We start from the raw sequence: 16,536 nt of genomic DNA on the forward strand, positions 1-16,536 counted from the left end.
CCAATACGTGCTACATGCCCTTCCCACCTCATCCTCGACTTGATCGGCGCATAAAAATGGAACGTAAACAACGATAAAAAAATTGGAAGCCTGGAAACTGCGGTTTTTTTACATGGCTTAATCTTCGGCCCTGAAGACAGAGGCTGAGTTTCTCCGAAACATCGTGCTCTCTCCGAACTAGACTGCGTTACATCCCACAGAAACCGCTATCAGAAATTCTAATTCAACATACCGACCCCAATAAAGACCAAAAATACTTGGGTGGTTTTATTTTTCCATTAGGCGTTTGGGGGCCGAATTCTGGGGGTTCTGACAATAATACTGCCCGCTTGTGGCATATCCAAAGAAATTGAGATCGATATAATGTCGCAATAACCAATCTCTCTAAATTCAATGTTTCCACCGCTGCCTCATGCGTGTGTTTAGGACAAGCTCAACTGAATCTTGCGCTGCGACAGCAAGGCGCCAGGCAACACCACCGATACACATTTTTCTCGCGGCCAATATATTTCACTGGTTACCACATTTTCGAAAACTCTTTCTACTCCTGTTTACAAACGATGAAGCCTATTTTCAGATATCGAGTGTGGACTGAATCAGAGCTAGAGATGCCACAAAGAACAGCCGGTCTCTGGGTCAAGAGCTGTACCACAACCTCCTAAACACAAAGCACTAACCACAACCACTATACGCGACTTCCGTATTGCCATGTTTGGAAACGTAACCAATCTACAAAAATTATGTTTATATTTTATGTGCAGACCTAATCGACTGGCTCCGGGCTGGCCGACTGAGGGTTCGGAGTTCGAATCCCAGTACAGGCAAGATTCTTCTCCTCTCCACGTCACCCAGACCGGTTTTGGGGGCCCACCCAGCCTCCTGTCCAATTGGCGCCGGGACCTTTGTCGGGTGTAAAACCGCCGGGATGAGAATCTGGCCACTCTCTTCCAACTAGTGCCAAGGTCAAGAATACGTGGATCGATACATCCATTCCCCCATACGTCTTCATGGGGCAGTGCTTAAGTAGTTATGCACAGGGACAACTTTACCTATCTGAACACCTAATGTAGAAATATTCTGACTTTCAGTCCTCAAAATTACGAACAAAGCAGCCGTGTGAATATGTGAGGTGGGAACAAAAGTATCGCTACTTCACAAAGGATTCTGAAACGCAACGTGACAGGTGTGGGGTTTCACAGCAGTGTTCATGGGTACCAACGTGCTGCTTCCATATTCAAGATTAAAGAGAGTACTCTTCAAAAACATATCTACCAAACTGCAGTGAGTCACATCCGTCACCACCGTACGAACCGCGAATTTCACAAGGTAAACTGCTGTACTGTCTGAAGAAAGGAGTCTTCTGGGATTTGGCACCGTGTATATGTGGTGTTAACCGACGTTTCGGAGGAACGTATCGCCCCCATCTTCAGGGTAGAAGAAAAAGTATAAGAAATCTGCAAGCGACAACACCGTGAGAAACGGTAACCCTGAAACCCTGAAGATGGGGGCGATACGTTCCTCCGAAACGTCGGTTAACACCACATATACAGGGTGCCAAATCCCAGAAGACTGCTTTCTTCATGGTCACCGCCGTGAAAGCCTCAAATCTTACATGCTGTACTGTCTGTATTCAAAATAAACATGAAGAATCTAACACTCAGTATTTTGCCCTAAGGTTATTCCGAAATGTGACGTCATGTAGTCTGGGAGACTATAGCAAGGGTTCGAAGGAACTTGACGCCTCCGTCTCTTCAGGACAGTCCCCGTTCTTCTACCCTAAGCATGTGACCGTTCGTCCGACACGATCGTTACAATCTACCAGGCTATTGGGCGTCAAGTCTCATATGACGGTAATCCTTGTAAGGTAATAACAATTTAGACAAACAAGAGATTTACTTACAAATTAAAATAAGTTTTGGGTACAAGGAAATTCAGAACATAGTGATCTGGCAGCGTATTTTATCCGCTGACGATGGCTGATCAATAGCCTTCATTTTGGCGATACGTCTACAGCGAGCAGGTTGCTCTACAAACACGACAAGATTACAGCCTTGACCCACTGAGATTACATATGGTTTTCTTCAGTCCCTCTAAGAGCATTCCGGAACAATACTTCGTTTAGTAGGCCACGACCTCTTCCTCAAAGTATTGTCCAATTCATCACCCATCCGACAGGTAAAAGGCAAAAATGCCCCTGTAACAGGCCGTGGAGACCCATAGGATTGTGAGACGTCGAGGTTACCTCACTTTCTATACAATCGGCTCACAGATGGCGGTCAGGTTAAGTACAGCTATCCCTGTAACAGGCCGCGGAGGCCCACAGGGTTGTGAGACGTCGAGGTTACCTCATGTTCTAGACAATAGGCTCACAGACGGCGGTGAGGCTGTCAGCCTCACGCGCCGGCCGGCCGCCCTTACCCCCAAGAAGATTCCTGGTACTCATTTCTGTTAGAGGCTATCGACCCCATGGTGCTGCTGGAAGGATTAGGTCAATTGGAAAATCCAATGACATCATGGGGAACCGAACCTGCGACCCTCCGGCTTGTAGCAGAGTAACTAAACCAATTAAGCTACGGCGTGCCCCACTCTACACTGCAAAATTCAGCACAGCAACAGCAAGTGTTTTCACGAACCTCACGTGCTAATGTTAGTATATTTCCAATTTCCGTACGTTCCTTTGGCAGAAACATCCCCTCGCCGCATCAAACAGAAACATTTTCTGTGGTCATATATCGTCAAACATTTGTCTTTCCGCGCACGCAAAACAAATACTGCACAGGTTACTGTTCTTCATTTAAAATCCAAAGCAAAGGGTGAGGAAAATCAGAACTAATTAACTAACTAAATGGAGATGAGCCCTTGAGAATCTGCCAGTTGTTCAGATACTCAAGAATACCCAAGCACTGTATGGAAACCGAACGTTCATTACCGTATTCTCAAGAGCCCCCAATCCATCCCATCCTATCTTTCTAAGATCCATTTTACTATTGTCCACCCACCTACGCCTTGGTCTTCCCAGTGGTCTCTTTCCTTATGGCTTTCCCACCAATATCCTATTTGCATTCATCTTATCCTCATTCGTGCTATATGCCCTGCCCATCTCACCTTCCCTGACTTGATCATTATAATTATACTTGGCGAAGAGTACAAGTTATGAAGCTCCTCATTATGCAGTTTTCTCCAACCTCCTGTCACTTCATCTCTCTTCGGTCCAAATATTCTCTTCAGCGTACTGTTCTCAAAGACCCTCAGTCTGTGTTGCTCCTTTAATGTCAAAGACCAAGTTTCACACCCATACAGAACCATTATAGTTTTGTATATTCCAATTTTTATGTTTTTAGAGAGCAGATTAGAAGACAAAGGATCTGGACTGAATGGTAGCAAGAATTACCCATATTCAATCTGGTCTTAATTTCGTCCTGAATCAAATTATGTTTTATGTTTTACAGTAGGGAAAAATGATTACCCTAAGATTTTGGTCTTCTGGGCTGTAATACGGTTCATCTTGTACGCGATTACAGACATTTCGGAGGACCTCGATACCTCCAACATCATGTTCCTCCAAAACGTCAGTATCCACCTACATGACAGAACTGTGTCACTAGCCACAAAATCACCTCAAAGGCGTCCCACTATATGCGAACTTCTCACTAGACGATCCTATACAAAAAATTCGAAGATTTTCGATCCCAAATTTGTTTGCAGTGCTTGTTCGCTTAAGGTCTGGCGCCGCGCAGAATATAGGTATATAACACCCGGGTAACCTGAGCCACTGAATTTATATACGGTACTAAAAACATTCGTCTCAAAGGAGTTGGAAAATATTTCAACAGAAAAGCTCAGTTATTATTTATGGAAAGAGTTGCGGGCCAGATAAGGATACTGTTGGTGGTCGCAGCTGAAAATCGGTTGAGAACGTAAAGCGAGAACAATAACTGCAGCACCCGATCAACAAGTGTGCGTCAGAGCGGCTGAATATCAGTTTTTCTTGATTTCATCCTCGGTGTCGTTCCAAACATTCTGCACCAGTGACTGCCAACTTTATGCCTTGCCCGGGCAGGATGCAACTATGTAATACACAGAGGGGTCCAAAAAATGTACTCACTTTTGACAGTCAATATCTTTGGAACAAAATGGCATGTAGTTACAATTCTTGCGCAGAGAGAGAGTCACTCATGTGTTCGAAGTGACCACCATCAGCGGCTAAACAGCGTCGATGCCGCCGAACTGCTGAGCGAACTACGATGTCAGTGTGTCCGATGTGATGGCTGCACACGACGCTTCGATAGTTTCTCGTAGCGCGTTCAGTGTAGCCGGCCTTTGCCGGTAAACTTCATCCTTCAAGGTTCCCCATAGGTAAAGTAGAGAGGTGTTAGGTCTGGAGACCGTGGTGGGTACTTAATAGCACCTCTTCGACCTAGTCATCGTCCAGGTAGAGTGTCATCCAAGTATGCCCTCACATCTCGATGGTAGTGAGGTGGAACACCATCTTGTTGTAGGTAAAATCTCTCATCTCCAAACAGATCTCGAATGGCAGGGAAACTCGATGTCTGAAGCATATCGAGATACACCTAACCAGTTACGGTACCTTCAAAGAAGAATGGACCAATCAAACCGCGCGATGACAGACCACACCACACATTAACACCCGGTAGATTCACTTCCTTGCCCACGTGAACGTGTGGATTTACAGGAGCCCAATACACACAATTGTGGCGGTTACCAGTACCGTTCATTTTGAATTACGCCTCGTCAGTACCACTTCAATACAGCCTTGCGTTGCTCAAAGAACAACCTTTCAGCCATTGTTGCAGCTGTCTTCTGCTCGCAGCGCGCACGCGGCACGACACTCACGTGACTCATGTGACCTTCGCCATCTGTTGAGAAAACTTTACACTACATTACTGCGCAAGAATTTTAACTACATGTCATATTGTTCCAAAGATATTGACTATCAAAGAGTGAGTACATTTTTTTGGACCCTCCTGTATATACGGTGCCACAGAATTTATTACATTAATGCTTCTCATTAATCCTAAAATTACTGTTTATTAAAGTTCGTTAAATTACAAATACGGGAGAACATTTTTATTCATGTTTACTTGTTTTCAAGAACTGCTGCAAATATGTACGGGCCTAGTTCGATGGGGTTCATTTTGACGATACGTGAAGGTACCATTTGGGTATTTCTAATGTATTACCTTATGCTGATTGCATACTAATGCCATCCCGACGTATTTCGGTCATAAATGACCATCTCCAGGAGGGGATACCGGACAAAGCCTAAAGAAAACTTTACAATTTATGTGTATAAATAAAAATATAAAATCCTTGTGCATAATTAACGACGCATACATGCCATGAAAACGTTATGATGGAGTGGAGGCATAGGTCCACGTATTCTTGACCTTGGCACTGGATGGGAATGGTCAGCTTCACGCCCCGGCCGCTTTACCCCCGGGAAAAGAGCCCTCGGTACCCAACAGAGAGAAGGCTGTGGAGAAGAGAAACGCGCCTGCCCTTGCTGTGCAGATCTCGATACTGACAGCGCCGTGAAAATAAGTAACTTATAAAGGAAAACCGCTGCATCCTTATGCTTTGCGACAATGCTAAAATTGGTAAATAACTGTCAGACAAGAGCATGTGGGGGGCGCTTACAGGCATGTTTGTTAGTTTCCAAAAATCTCTACCGTTTGAAGCACGTGCTTAATTATTCTGTTATTTCGGTCACATGTACGTATACTATGTCAGAGCACTTCCATATCACCACATTTAACATAATGACGGATGAATTGAAACAGTCGAAAGTCATGAGAAATGGAAAAAATCCCGAGTAACACATGTCAAGACGGTTAATTTGCAGGATCTGTGGTTCTCAGAACGGTGGTTATGAACAGTTCTATCAACTTGGGGCACCACATACAGCTGCATAACACCTCCATCCCCTGCATGAAACCCTGGTACACGGATCGCATCATCAGGATAGAACTCTACAGACGATAAATATGTTTCTAATACGTACTGGGAGTTGATGCTGGTCGAAAACAAAGGCACGAGTGTTCCACTTTAATACTGGACGAAGCAAGCCCAGCTTCTAGTAAGCAGTGTAATGCCAGTTCACAATTTAAGAGGAAGACTCTCAAATCTTTCCTACATTTATCTCCTTCCCTCCTTTCTCCCCCTTTCCTACCCCATCTCTTCTATTTCTCCTCCATCTTATTGTCATCCCGCTTCAGATATAAAACTCTCAAAACAGGCAGCAGTCTAGGAGACCAACAATGAAAAATATCAGCTGTGCTGCTTACTGTGTTGGTTCAATGCTCACCCCGAGGCCGGGCGCAAGCAAACCTTGGAATCAACAAAACAGATGATATGATAGTAAGGACACGTGCTGCATGATGTGCCGAGGCCGTTTGACGATTAACACCATCTAGCAGGCACCGAGATCAACTATGTCCTCCGTGTGCACATACGTAAACACACGGGACTGTTTTTATACACAAAATGCTGCAGTACGTGCGAACTAATTAAACACCTACGCCACGACTATACCACACAAAATAGGTCCACGGCAATAGTCACCGTTATACTAACATCTATTCAATAAGATCTGCTTCAGTTAAAAGGCTTGCCACTGTTTTGCTGATGCCAAAACTACTCCCATTCAAGATTGTTTCGCTTAAAATCACACATTTTTGTTTACCTCAAGGAAAACCACTAGGAGAAATTTGCTCCCCTCCTTAAAAAAAAGGGCTGTAAACTCACAAACCTGGTAAAATAATTACTACCTTCTTGGATGTGGCGCCGTGTAATCTGGTAGAAGTTTACTTAGGTTTTCATGGAAAGTGCTGCCTCCAAAGCTTTGTGCTTCCTTAGCTTACTATTCGAGCACGAAGATGGACGCAGTACTCCGAAACGTCGGTAAACATCTACGATTTTAATCGTTTCTTGCATCCTGTTGTGTGTTTAATTAATAGTAGAGTGAATTTACCGACTACACAACACGTTTCTTATTATCACTACATGTTTCGACCTCAAGAGGTCGAAACATGTAGTGATAATAAAAGACGTGTTGTGTAGTCGGTAAATTCACTCTACTATTAAACATCTACGAGTCTACGGACCATAGGCGTCACTTCCCAGACCACATGATCACTACTGTGACAGCCCCAGATGAAAGGCGAAGTAACAATGTCTGAGGTGATTCAAAACCTGCCAACATCCAAACATTCGGTAAGACTTGAATATGTCAGGAGTGGGAAGAGGGATATTGTGGCTGCAGATGCTTACGAAGTGACATATGTACCAGACCTACTTAACTTCATTCGCCATGTCTTTTTCGCAAGCCTTATTACAGCCGCAAGTGACGAAGGCCAATGATCTCATTGACACGGTGCGCCAGAAAGGAAACGGAAACGTTTTATACACTGAGAAAAGTGCCTTCCTTTGGTAAGAGTGGCCGCAGACGTGTAGTAAAAGAACCGGTTCTCAGACCGAAATATTAATTATCTTTGCAATGACAAAACTTAAACACTGGAGACAAAATCATTTAAATTTTGTTTGAAAGACAACAAAGTAACAAGTAACAGCAACGTAATGGAGTACAGTTTCAGTCATCTGCGCATGCGCTTGAACTTAGCCGCAATAAAGTTACGTCACAGCAAAATGCGGGCTCCCTTGAGGCGTTTCGTCTACTGACCCACAGGGTGTCATAAATATTACTACTTACTTAAAGTTGTCCCTGTGCTTAACTCATTAAGCACTACGCCACGAATGCTATGGGGAAGTAGATGTATAGATCCACATTTTGATTTCGGCACTAGCTGGAGGTGTGGTCAGCTTCACGCTTCGGCCGCTTTACCCCCGGTACCCACTGGATAGGAGGTTGGGTACACCCCAGCGCCGGTCTGGACGACGTGGAGAAAATTCTTGACCCCTCGGTCGTCCAGCCCACAGCCAGTCGCTACACCGACTACGCTATCTCGGCTCCTTATTAGTAAAAAAAACTCTCAAGGACCACATTTTGTGGTTCATGCTTATAATGGAAAATCTGAATCAGAGATTTCTTTCAAAGTAATGTGTCCTATATCTCAAAGCTTCATATGTCACGTGTGTTGCTCAAAGCCGCTCGCTCATAAATAATGCACAATACTATGCAAGGACCTCTTGCAAGCTAATCCAAAATACTGTGACGTGTGGACCCGTTGCTAGGCAACGGCCGCGAAGTAAACAGCTACACAATAGCCGTTACTAAGTAATGGCTCTGTAAACAAAGGCCGCTGCTAGCCAATGGCTGAATAGCGATCATGTGGGCATCGCAACAGACGCGAATGCAACAGAGGAACGGTGTTTTCTACGTGGTCCATGCCGAGATATTATAAGCAGGGCAGCTGGAGCAATGAGTTAGCTGTGGGACGGTCGCCAGCCTGTAAGAATGTAAGCACGGAAACAGAGGGCATTGTTGAGATCCGTCACCAGGCAACGACTGGTGAAGAGAGGAGACCGAGAAGACTTTGTGCCTGATGTAGTTAACTGCAGAGTGTGTGAATGAATAATCGCGTTATAGTTACTTGTAGTTACGATCCGTAAGCATTCAATAAATCCAATTACCAATCCAAACCGCGTCTATAGTCACATTCATAATAAGTAAAGGTATTCCTGTAACAGGCCGTGGAGGCCCATACGGTTGTGAGATGTTGAGGTTCCCACATTTTCTAGACAATCGGCTCATAGATGGCGGTAAGGTTGTCAGCCCTACGCGCCGGCCGCCCTTTACCCCCAAGAACATTCCTGGTACTCATTTCTGTTGGAGGCTGAGTCGACCCCAGGGCCATAGTGCGGATCGAAGGACTAGGTCAACTGAAAAGAATCCAATGACCTCATCGGGACTTGAATCCGCGACCTTCCGGCTTGTAGCATAGTGCCTCAACCAACTACGCTACCGGGTGCCACATAGTCACATTGATATAGGTGACAATACGATAATTCTCGCATTTTAAAAATGTCATCAAGTCAATCTTAGAGTACTGAAATTAATCAATGCTGGCTTTGTTAATAACCAATTTATGATATTTTACAAAAAGAATACGTGTGTCGTTGATTACGCTGCCATATTGCCATCAGCGTTCCGTACCAAAGGTGTGAATAGAAAACAGAAAACGACAGTTCAAGCGATTCTTCTATTCTTTCGTGCGTATTCGTTGCCGCGGCAACGTTTTTATGGTGCAGTTGTCCAGCAACGATTGGGGGATGCAGACACACAGACTAATGGGGAGGGGATTTACGAAGTACGCCGCTGATGGACTCAAGTGCCATGATGTACATACTGAGTTTCAGGCATTCATAAGTTGATAAGGGGGGATACACAGGCAGCATGGTGATCCCATAAGCCTATTTCTATGTTCTTTTCAAAATAAGAAAAGTGCACTAGAACCTGTAACGTGTACAGAAGAAGCATACAGGTCAACATTAAGCTTCGTCTGCGTTGCCAAAGGAGGAACAACACCGAATTTGGTGAATCGAATGTTTCTAGCAATACAAACGGCCACCGAACATCATCCCTTTCCCGTTCATGCCATCGCAATCTGCACCAGCAACATGCACGCATGGACGGCATAAGCCAAGATGTTTTCAAATATTCTCCTTGCCACTTACTCCAGTACAGCAGAGTCCCCATTATCCGACCTAAACGGGATCGATGGACGATCGGATTAACGAAATAGTATAATTTAACAGAAGAAATCAGGTTCATTAATAATTATTCTACAGTACGAGTAACATAACAGATTTCCCCCACCCCTGGCATTACAGCCCCAGTGGGCCTAGGCCTACCTCCATGAACTTCTCCGTTCACTTCGGTTTTTCTAGATCTTAGACATTTGGTAGGACTCCTTGGGCGGGTGATCAGCTCGTCGCAAGGCCTCTACCTGTACATAAACACAGAAAAACGCACACAAACATCCATGCCCTGAGTGGGATTCGAACCCACGATCCCGGCTTCCGAGAGCGAAGACAGTGCACGCCTTAGACCGCTCGGCTACCGTGACCGGCAACATAACGGATTACAGAACTAATATTTAGAATTCCAACTAAATAAACTGAGAAATTAATTAAATCCCGTACAACACTGTAAATATCACGTAGGATGGCTATGTCGGATAAAACGGAAGGTCGGATAATAGGGACTTTACTGTACCGTCAGCCGATTACAGCAGCCGCGCGGTCTACGGCACGAGATGTCTTCGCCCGCTCGAACACTGGGATCGTGGGTTCGAATCCCACTCAAAGCATGGATGTCTGTGTTTGTGTTACGTAGAGGCCTAGCGACGGACTGATCCCCCGTCCAAGGAGTCCTACCGACTGTCTGTGGCCTATGGTCAGAATGCGAGCAACAAAAGAAAAAGAAGACTGCACCAGCAACTTGTCATTTATGAAGCAACACAGCAAATTTTGACACGGCCCAAAGAACTTACAGAATTACTGTATGCATATATACGTATGCAAATACCATCATCATTGGCAGTACTGCCCTTTTTGAGCCCCACAGCCTTCCCTAGAAGATTCTGCCAGACAAGTCTATATTCCGCCGTGAATCAGATCGTCAGGATTTCATTTTTCCGGATTCCGCGACGATTGCCAGCCTTGCGTCCAACTTCCAACGTGGAAGACCAGACTATTTGCCCCCCCAGTGACAGGGTGGCCCATTTATACCCCAGGCACCGGGTTCCCCTTCCGCCGCCTTCTGCATGGGCCATATGTAAATTTGTTGTCCGTTTAGTAGATGAATTGGTTTCAGTGTGTGATTAATTTCCATAAAGTCTTATTATAATCAGAAAAGCAGTGGTCATTTTAACCTTTGCTTGGTTACTTTCAAAACGCTTTACATGGCGAATGTACATTTACAACTTCCGGTATGAATCATGTATCAGTATCGGTCAATTCAGCATCTTCACTTTGCTGCATCCACACATGGATGTAAATAAATAAATAACTAAATAAGCAATGAATAGGGGCTGACGCACGAGATAAACGTCAACCCGCAGCAGTAATCAGTGAGCATGTGATGCAGACCCACACGAAGGGCGATAACGTCGCGTTCATGTCTTCCAGCACGAGTTCCGACTTCTTGTGGTGACCTACGTAAAGTTGTCCCTGTGCTTAACTATAAAGCACTAGGCCATGAAGGCGTATGGCGCAGTGGATGGACAGATCCACATTTTCTTGACCTCGGCACTAGCTGGAGATGAGTGGCCAGCTTCACGCCACGGCAGCCTTACCCCCGGGGAAAGTGCCCGAGGTACCCATTGGATAGAAGGTTCGGTGGACCCCACAACCGGTCTGGACAACGTGAAGTAGAGAACATGTTTGACCCTACTCCAGCCCGTAAGCAATCGCCATAACGACTGCACTATCCCGGCTTAAGTTCTACTTGAATATACTTATTTCATTATACTTATTATAGTTTCTGGTTCCTTTTTCCTCTTGATTACCTGCAGAGGGTCAAGACGTTAACTTGTTCCTGTGCTTAATCAATTAAGCACTATATCATGAAGACACATGGAGGAGTGGACTTATAGCTCCACCATTCTTGACATCGGCACTAGACAGAGTTGTGGTCAGCTTCACGTTCTTTTCACTTTACCCCTTAGGAAAGAGCCCGGTACTCACTGGAAAAGACACTGGGTGGGCCCCAGAGCCGGTCTTCGACGCTGTGGGGAAGAGCAAAAGAAATCTGCAGTGTCGGGAATCGAACCCGGGTCGTTCAGCCCGTTGCTCATCCATATACCGACCGAGATGTTCGGCTTCCCATTTCTGTTGGGAGGGGTGGAATTAATGAAAAGGGCGAACGTGAATCAACCATGTGTAGATGAGCTCTGCACTGTATAAATATTAAAACGCAGTTACTTGAACACTCCACGCTCCTGTCGCTAAATGTATGGAATGACCTCTCTGTTTTGGAAGGGATAAGGGCCGCTTCTACACTGCAATAAAATATAATTACTATTATCGTCATAACGTCAAGATACTCAAGACACAAAAATGTTTCAACTTCTTTTATTTCGAATAATAAATAGAGATATACACTAAACCTCATTTTATTATTACTCAAAGTTCTGAGGTGGGGTATCAATCAGAACATGCTAGGTCGTAATTGCATCTGGTACATACTGTCTGTCGTGTTCAACGACTTCTCCAGTATGCTGATTCTGGTTCTCACTGCATGCTGAAAGGAGGACGTGCTAAATTCCCAATGATGACGTAACAACCTACCTACGTCACTACCTGATGCCTACGCACCCTCGACAATGATTTGGACTGAGTATACTCTTCACTCGGCGGCAGGCGCGCAAGGCTCACAACCTCCTCTACTGTTAGCCGATTGTCTGGAAAATGTGGGAGCCTAGACGTCTCACAATCCTATGGGCCCCCACGGTCTGTCTGTTACACGGATGGCGTTACCTTTTTATACTTTTCATTCGGCAATGACATACAGCAGCTATTGATCCCAACAAGAGATACCTTACATTCTAAAGGGTTCTGACGATGATTACACTCAGAATTATTAGGTCTTTGGACTTTTTCCATCGTCCGGTATTCTAGAAGTCAGAAAACACGAAGTTTCGTAAACTGGATCTGTTTCCGTCCTCAGGTGGGGGGGGTGCACCTATTCAGTTGGGTCCCATAGAAAGAGCCAACCTCAATCACTGGACATCCAGGAACAGATCTAGTTTCCGAAACGTCGTGTTTTCTAGCTTCTAGAATACCGGACGATGGGAAGTCCGAAAACCCAGGAATTCTGAAAGAAATTCCTTGCTATGGAACTCAAAGATGGAGCATCAACATGACGGGTCATGTGTTTCAGCCACTTCACAGTGGCACAACCCACGTTCTTATATCTCATTTCACTGTTATCCTCCCCTCTACATCTTGGTCTCCCAATGAAGTTTTACACCCAAAATTTTGTATGCATGTTTAACATTGTGTCTAGGAGCTAATGCAGTAGGTATATCACACATGAAACTGGAAAATTTAAATACATATCCTGAGTCATAAAGCGAAATACCAAATTTCAATACTCAGCTGATGCAGAAATGCAACTATAAAACTAATCACTATCCAACTTCCAGAAAAATATCTCCTTAAAATGACTATTCAGGACGTCTTACGTAAGGTGTTGAAGCAACAAAATATATAGATCACTGTGGTCGCGGTGCAAGGGCCAAAAAGGCCCACCCCTCATACAACTAATGATACAATATTGGAACCTTGTAAGGGATCTGTTCTGCACCCTAATGTGCCTACAACTGGTGTCCGAACTACATCACTACAAACCCAGCTCAATTCAGCACCTCAAATAATTCAAGAATATATGAATGTCAAATTCCATCACTAAGATCATATTCAAGGTCACACCAATATTCATGCAAGCTGTTAATAAGAATAAATCCTTAAACTGCATAAAAATACAAGACATACAATGGCATTACATGAAAGGAGGTTGGCTTTGAATGGAATTACGAATAGTAATCACCGACACAGAATGAAAGAAGGCTTAATGGATTTGTTGACTGACTCTTCTTCACATAACTGTTATCTCATGATCCCCTGGGCTGATGGTGGCCAATAAATTATCATCATAGAGCCCCATTGGTCTCTACCTTCTTGTGCTTTTGATAATTCTGAATTTTAAGAATTGCTATTGGCACCAAAGCAATTACCAAAAATAAAGACGCTCCCCATTCACGTTGAAAGTGCTGACATAAACCTTGAACCATTTCGACCTTGGGCACCTCCTCCGCACTACTGAAACCAGTTCAGTTAAATCTGTTTCTTCTAAAAATAAGTATTTACTTTTATAACGCAAACCAGGGAAATGAACTTGCAATAACAGACCTGCTTTCTTTCTGTGTAATGTAACTCGTTCTTCTGTGTAAAATACTAAAAAGAAACATTTTAAAATCACATCTTGGCATTCATTTTCACACGACCCTATGTAAAACATCTGTGTGGAAGTAAAATGGCAATCTTCACAGGTTCGAGACCGCAACACATAATTATGCGGATCAAAGTGGAATGACCGAACTGGTATACGAACCTCACTACGCCCCTATTATACGATACAAGTCAAAGCTTACATTTCTTCAAATAAAACAAAAACACCAGCATTTTACGTGGATATGTATTCACGAGGGCTCCACGTCGACTGCACCGATGTTGAAATTAGACGGATCGGATTCATCATGAAAACCACATTACCAACTGAGATCACCCAACGAAGTGTACACATTTTCATCATACAAATTCAAACAAATGTTCGTAAACAAAAATGATAACATCACAGAAAACAGCATTTGCAAAAACTGGGTGGGGTCGAACGATTGTTGGGGCAAATGTCAATCCTTGCAAATGTGTCCGCAAGCGCAACAGTTAGTCACAAAAAAACAAACGAGCTACAAGGAACTAAATCTGAACATACACACAAATAAAAGTATTAAAAAACTTTACCATCATTTTGTAGTTTACTTTTCGAGGAGCTGCGGTAGCGTTTTCCATCCGCACTGCCATGTTTTCAAGGTTACACTTCTTTTCGTTGACAAGTATTAGGGGTGTGCCTCGCCCAGCAGTAATAAACTACAGCGATTCCTACTTCAACAATTCACCATCCCTGCTTCACTATGCATTCATCGCTTTCGAAAAGGCCACCGCGGAAGTTACACTATATTAAAAACGAAATTAAGGTTAATTATATTATTTTGTTGAATTAGTTCCTCTAAGCAGAAAAGTCTACGAAGCAAACACCACTCACCACCGGACTGGCCACCATCTTGACTCTGACAGTGAGTTCATGGCACAAGCCGCCAGACAGCGCTGCGATCAAAGACATAACGACGCGTGAGAGGGGGAATGTGGGCACGAGAGCAGTGGCAGCACCAGCGGTCGCCGTTTTATTTAAAAATACAGTCATGTCATAAACTAAATACACAGATTTGTCTTCCCCCACAGATATAGTTATTACACTGTTCGTTGCATTCTCTCCACTTATTGATGATACTGGTTGACGTATTTAAATGCACTATATAATGATCTCTATTTTTTGCATCCTGTTTGTTGTGTATAACGGAATTAGGTTTTGTGCTGACCGTCGACACAGCAACCAGTTGATAAAACTCATATTACTACAATGCTAATATTTCGTTTTATGATGAACAATACACTACATATTGCGATTATAACAGATCATCATCCACTCAACCTATCCACGTATTTCAGTTATCTTCCCGTATTGCAAAAACTACACCCCCACACACGTCACAAGACAAAACGTAAGCCATACACAATATAAAAAACATATATATAAAACTTATACAACTATGATTTGAAAATTAAAATTATTTTGATTCCACACCTAATTTTGACATTTTTGCAGATGACACCATCACAAGGGAATATTCTCTACACCACCAGTAACTCCCGACAAAGCCCAATGTATAAAAACTACAGTACAATTTGCATACCATTATACAGTCTAGTTACATGTGAGTAAAAACCAACCACTGATTAGAATCACATAGCTAAACGATACACCACATAACTCACCTTAGACAAATCAACACGATATAAGATGCAGATACAATAAAAACATAAAAAATACACAAAACAGCGTTAAATAATCGACCCATATTTTATTACAGCAACTCCACAAGACATAACCGAATATACAGGGAACCCTCTACACTTACAGCACACAGTACTTCCTGGGATGATAGCTACACCATATCTACATATCACTGCATGCCCAAGTTATACGTTAAGTACAGAGCCAAGTACATTACAATCACATAATGGCCAAACATTTACACCCCGTAATATATATATATAAACATGTTACCGATTTTTCAAATATCTAGATTTTGGTGGGAAATTCAGCAGGTAAAAGACCACTAGGAAGACTTAGAGGCAGGTGGGAGAATAATATTACAATAGGTCTTAGAGAAATAGGACAGGGCGGTATGGACTGGACTCATCTGTCTCAGAATAGAGACCAATGGAGGGTAAGAAGGGCTCAGCTCCAAGTAGTTAGTTATGTATCTAGCGCATCCCCACCCTTCATTACCCAGTCTCAAAATTTCCACCACCTTAGAAACACGGCCTGCAGTGTACTATGTGTACATACAATGTGGACCTACTCAGAACACCTACAACCATTACCTTATTTTACTTTATTTCCTATTTTATTTTATTTTAACACCCGACATATAAACAATCGTATATTCATTCGCGATCTATTTCAAATGTGTACATTAATATGTGATTAATGAAACACTCTAATTGTAAAAAAGTGGATCCATATTAACTTGACAATTCAATGATAACGTTTCCCATATATTCATAAATCACCATCTCATGATCATCTAGTATGATCGAAGAATATAGTGGGTTGTACACAATAAAAATAAATATAAACATATTATTAATATTAGTTTTATTAATTAACTGTTGCATCGACTGTCACCAGAATACCTTCATTCTGTATAA

General features: G+C 43.3%; 1 protein-coding gene across 1 annotated transcript in view; it reads right to left on the bottom strand.

The window, feature by feature from the left end:
• Positions 1-14,834, bottom strand: part of LOC111864529 — a gene marked incomplete at its 3' end in the record, with an annotated part of 126,751 nt that extends 111,917 nt beyond the window's left edge. The window contains exon 1 of the mRNA XM_023851835.2: positions 14,506-14,834. Within this exon, the coding sequence (XP_023707603.1) occupies positions 14,506-14,565 (60 nt within the window). The remainder of the gene's footprint in view (positions 1-14,505) is intronic.
• Positions 14,835-16,536: the final 1,702 nt, after the last annotated feature.

Source organism: Cryptotermes secundus, unplaced genomic scaffold, assembly GCF_002891405.2.
Source record: "Cryptotermes secundus unplaced genomic scaffold, Csec_1.0 scaffold960, whole genome shotgun sequence".
NCBI lineage: Eukaryota > Metazoa > Arthropoda > Insecta > Blattodea > Kalotermitidae > Cryptotermes > Cryptotermes secundus.